General features: G+C 29.4%; 1 protein-coding gene across 1 annotated transcript; it reads left to right on the forward strand.

Annotated features, from left to right (window-relative positions):
* Positions 1 to 2,373: 2,373 nt before the first annotated feature.
* On the forward strand, positions 2,374 to 4,201 carry LOC114187272. The gene has a single exon (XM_028075473.1). The coding sequence runs from the start codon at positions 3,018 to 3,020 to the stop codon at positions 3,909 to 3,911; it is 894 nt and encodes a 297-aa protein (XP_027931274.1). The 5' UTR covers positions 2,374 to 3,017; the 3' UTR covers positions 3,912 to 4,201.
* Positions 4,202 to 4,471: the final 270 nt, after the last annotated feature.

The following is a 4,471-nucleotide window of genomic DNA, read 5'->3' on the forward strand; positions in this document are numbered from 1 at the left end:
ATAGATTCTTTGTGTTTTTAAGAATTCAATGCGTTTATAACTTTCTTTATTGTTAGATATATCACAAAGAATCACTTAGTTGTATAAATTACTTTTAAAGTACAAATTTCATAATCTAGAATAAAAATTTATTAAATATTGTAATTATTGAAATAATTTAGATTATGATGTACAAAATATGAGGTGAGTTAATATTATTATGTCTACAAAATGGTGAGAAGAGATTAAGAATGAGTGAAACTTTAATGGTATTAATGGTATAAAGTAGTCAAAAGATTAGAATTTTCATAAATAAAAATGTAGAAAAACATTCAACCACAATATTCAATCACTGATTTGAGTTATTCCAGCGAATTATACTTACTGTAATCAATTTATTCCATTTTAAGATGATTATATATTAGAAATTTCATACAAAAAATATAGAAACAAATTTTAAAAACATTCAACCACAGTATTCAATCATTGATTTGAGTTAATCCAGCAAATACTTTATTGTAATAAATTTATTCCATTTTAAGATGGTTACATTTGAAATGTTTAAAGAATTGATAATTTTTTAAAAATTATTAAAGTTTAACCTAAATAAACATTTAAAAAGTTTAACGAGAACACATGAAATGTTTAAAGAATTACATAAATATTTCTTTCGTTTATTCTTACTCTGAAACAGTAATTGATTTTAAAAAAATACTAAAAATATTTATTTGAAGTAGGAATAAATTTATATCTGGAGAAATGTTTGTTATTTTGACCCATATTTTTTTTATAAATAGTTAATAGTTAACATATTTTTATAAACAAAATACAAACACATTTGTCAAAATTGTATTCATCAGTATATTTGTCTTAATAATTTTTATAATATTTGTACGTAAAGATTTACTTATCATTACAAATGAGTGGTCGTGTTTTATTAATTATACAGGTCAAATAAAAAAATAATACGTATAATATTAGTATATTTTTTTAATACAAATTTTTCTTAGATTTAGATTTGAATGATAATGCATGGATACTGTAAAAGTATTATATTACCATCTAATTAAATTTATATTTAATATGACTTTTAAGATCGTTATTATAATTATCGAGAAAACCATCATGCATGAGAATACATAATTTATTTGTCTTATCTTTACTCTCAATATCATTAAAATTTTACTTCCTATTAATTCAACTGTTAAATTTTTCTTAAATGTCAATATCAATTTCGTAAAATAATAATTATTTTGACTTAAATCTATTTAAATTATAATTAAAAGGGTTGGTGATTAAAAAATATCACAATTACATTATTAAATTTATATAAAAAAAATTAAGTTATAAATAATAGATTAAAATGTTGAGTTAATAAATAATTTCTAATTAAATTCAAAATTGATTTTGAATTGCACCAACACGCCACTAGTCCGAGCAGAATCATGCTTAAGTATATTTGGCGTTATAAATGAAGAAAAAAGTGAGTGTTTGAAAAAAAATCAAAAAAGTTATTAATCTAAAATTCCTTGACAAAAAATATTGAATTTATTTCAAGTATATTGATAGTATAAATGAACGTTAATCTTTTTATTGAATGATAAATTAACCTTTTTTATAACAAACATATATTTGATGATAATATCACTTCATGAAAATTAAATTAAAAAATTTTTGTTTTATTCCTTCAACTAAAAGTTTTAAATTATAATTTTTAATTCTACATTTATTTATTATTGCTGTTATGGCTAGCTTACGTAAACAAAATAATCAAGTGATTTTCGTTAACAAAGGAAAGAATAATGTAATATTCAAAAGTGTTAGTAAATGTTTTAATAAACCTTTAAAATATTCGAGATAGGATGATTTCTAAGACAGAGCATATTAACACGTAATCCATATTCTAGTTCGTGGGTGAGATGGTGCTTGCATTTCCACCACGTTTGTGGGTCCATGTCCTATGAACAGTTATAACAATTAATTTTTACTTATATATCTGTTATTAAAATTATAACATAATTGACATGACATGCATTATATGAGAAAATCAATAATATTTTAAAATGCTATTCAAATAGAATCTAATTAAAATAAAAGGTTTAAATTTTGTGCAATATCACCCACAAATGGCATGTTATTATATCTAATAAATTTATTAGTTTTTGTAAAAATTATTATAAGATTTTAACAAATTTTCGTTTTATCATTATAAAATCTGGAAACATTCCATATATTACTATATAGAACAAATAGAAAAAATATTAATTTTGTATGATTAATAATATTTATCTTAACATCTACCTGGAATGAAAATTAAACTGAAAAAACTGTTATATATGTTATATATGCGAGAGAGAAGAAGGACATGGAAATAGATTGATTAGTACACATGAACAGTGTTTGATTGAATCTTTTGACGAAGGACGCAATTTCTCGATTTCAAGTTTCACGTTCTTTTCCTCTATTTCTCGTGTCAGGTAAAAGCTTGGTCTCACTGCAAAAGGGAAAAAAGAGAAATACAGACACAGCATAAAAATACAACTTTTTCCTATTTTCACTCGTCACTACAATACCCAGTTTCCGTTTTCTTCATTCTCTTACACCAGTTATATTCCGTTGAGCGTTTTTTTTTTTTTTATTTCATTCTTCGTTTTGGGTTGTGGTTATTTCTTTCCCCTGAAAACAATTTCAATTGTTGGTAACGCATGGACATTGAAAGTGAAAGAAGTAAGCTTTTTTGTCTGCTTCTATCTGGGGTCTGAGTTGTTTTTCTCTCCACATTCTCTTTATTTGTCTTGAAGTAACACGTTCTATTCTCTCTAGTGGGATTCATGGGTTCTTGCTTCATATTGAAAAAACCTTTCCTTTATGGGTTTTTCTGATCATGTTAGGGTAGGGACTTTCCGAAATTGTTTTTTGAGACTTTCACCTTGTTGCTGAGTGGGTATTTTTGTCCATTTCAAATCTGGGTTCCATCTGTTTGTTGAAAAACCCCAAAGGGAAGAAGGCATCGTAGTTGAATTGAATTGAGGCACAGAATGAAGGATTTTCCATCCTGTTTTGGTGAGAATGGGGTTCAAGTTGCGGATTCTTCGTCGTCGAGCGCCAATAAAAGTGCCCAGAACGTTGTCACTTGTGTTTATCAATGCAAGGTTGGTGGTAGTTCGTGCCTGATTACTGTCACATGGAGTAAGAATTTGATGGGGCAAGGTCTTGGTGTAGCGATCGACGATTCCTCAAGCCAGAGTCTTTGTAAGGTGGATATCAAACCGTGGGGATTTTCCAAGAGGAGAGGATGTAAGAGTCTAGAAGTTCATTCTTGTAAACTTGACGTGTATTGGGATCTTTCTTCGGCTAAATTTGGTTCCAGCCCGGAACCATTGGGGGGATTCTATGTTGCAGCTGTGGTGGATGGACAAATGGTTCTTCTTATAGGGGATTTGAAGAGAGAAGCTTTGAAGAAGACCAATGCCAGCCCTTTACCCCACAATGCATTTTTGATTGCCAAGAAGGAGCATGTTTTTGGTAAGAAGTTGTACGGTACCAAAGCTGTATTTTGTGACAATGGCCAAATTCATGATATTGTGATTGAGTGTGACACCGCAAGTGTTAGTGATCCGAGCCTTGTGATTCGCATAGACAGCAAAACTGTGATGCAAGTGAAGCGGTTGAGATGGAAGTTCAGGGGGAATCACACTATTCTGGTAGATGGCCTTGCAGTGGAAGTTTTTTGGGATGTTCATAATTGGCTCTTTGGTACATCCCTTGGAAATGCTGTCTTTATGTTCCGGACAAGCCTCTCCGCTTTGGACAAGTTGTTGGCTAGCCAACCTACTTCTGATTTGCCGTGGTCTTTCTCTGAGAGATTTCCTGAGACCAAATTGCAGGGTCTTGGTTTCTCGCTTAACTTGTATGCTTGGAAGAGCCAGTAGATATGCAGAACTCCATCACAGATGGAGTACTAACAGACCTCTCAGTGATATTTGGTTTATCAACCATGTGATTGAAACATAGTTGAGTAAAAATGAGTGCTTTTGTTTCTCTCATTCCCTTGTCAAATTCATATCCTGTTTAGTTGAGCTGAGCTATTTGAACAGATCAGAAACTTTTTTTTCCTCTGAAATGGCTGTACATTTGTCTTCAATTGGCAACTTTATGGTTCATATTACTAAGAATACAAACTTTACAGTATGTTTATTCAATTACATCTCTATTCTCTTTAAATCAGCAACTATTACCTACTTTTCCCTGTTCTGTGTCTTCATATGTTTTGACTTTAGTATTTTACTTACCATTGATGATTCATTCATTCTATTAAGTACACAAGGCTTTTACATCATATTGCTAACTCCCAGGTACTAAGTAGACCATAACATTGAATAACTGATAAATTTAGCAGAGCTGAGATTGAAGAAGGTAGTGCCTCAGAGGAAGATCTTCAAAATTATAGTGAATATCAAAACTCTTTTTAGCAACCATTTGAATTTTTAAT

The sequence above is a fragment of the Vigna unguiculata genome, chromosome 6 (assembly GCF_004118075.2).
Source record: "Vigna unguiculata cultivar IT97K-499-35 chromosome 6, ASM411807v1, whole genome shotgun sequence".
In the NCBI taxonomy this organism is placed as follows: domain Eukaryota; kingdom Viridiplantae; phylum Streptophyta; class Magnoliopsida; order Fabales; family Fabaceae; genus Vigna; species Vigna unguiculata.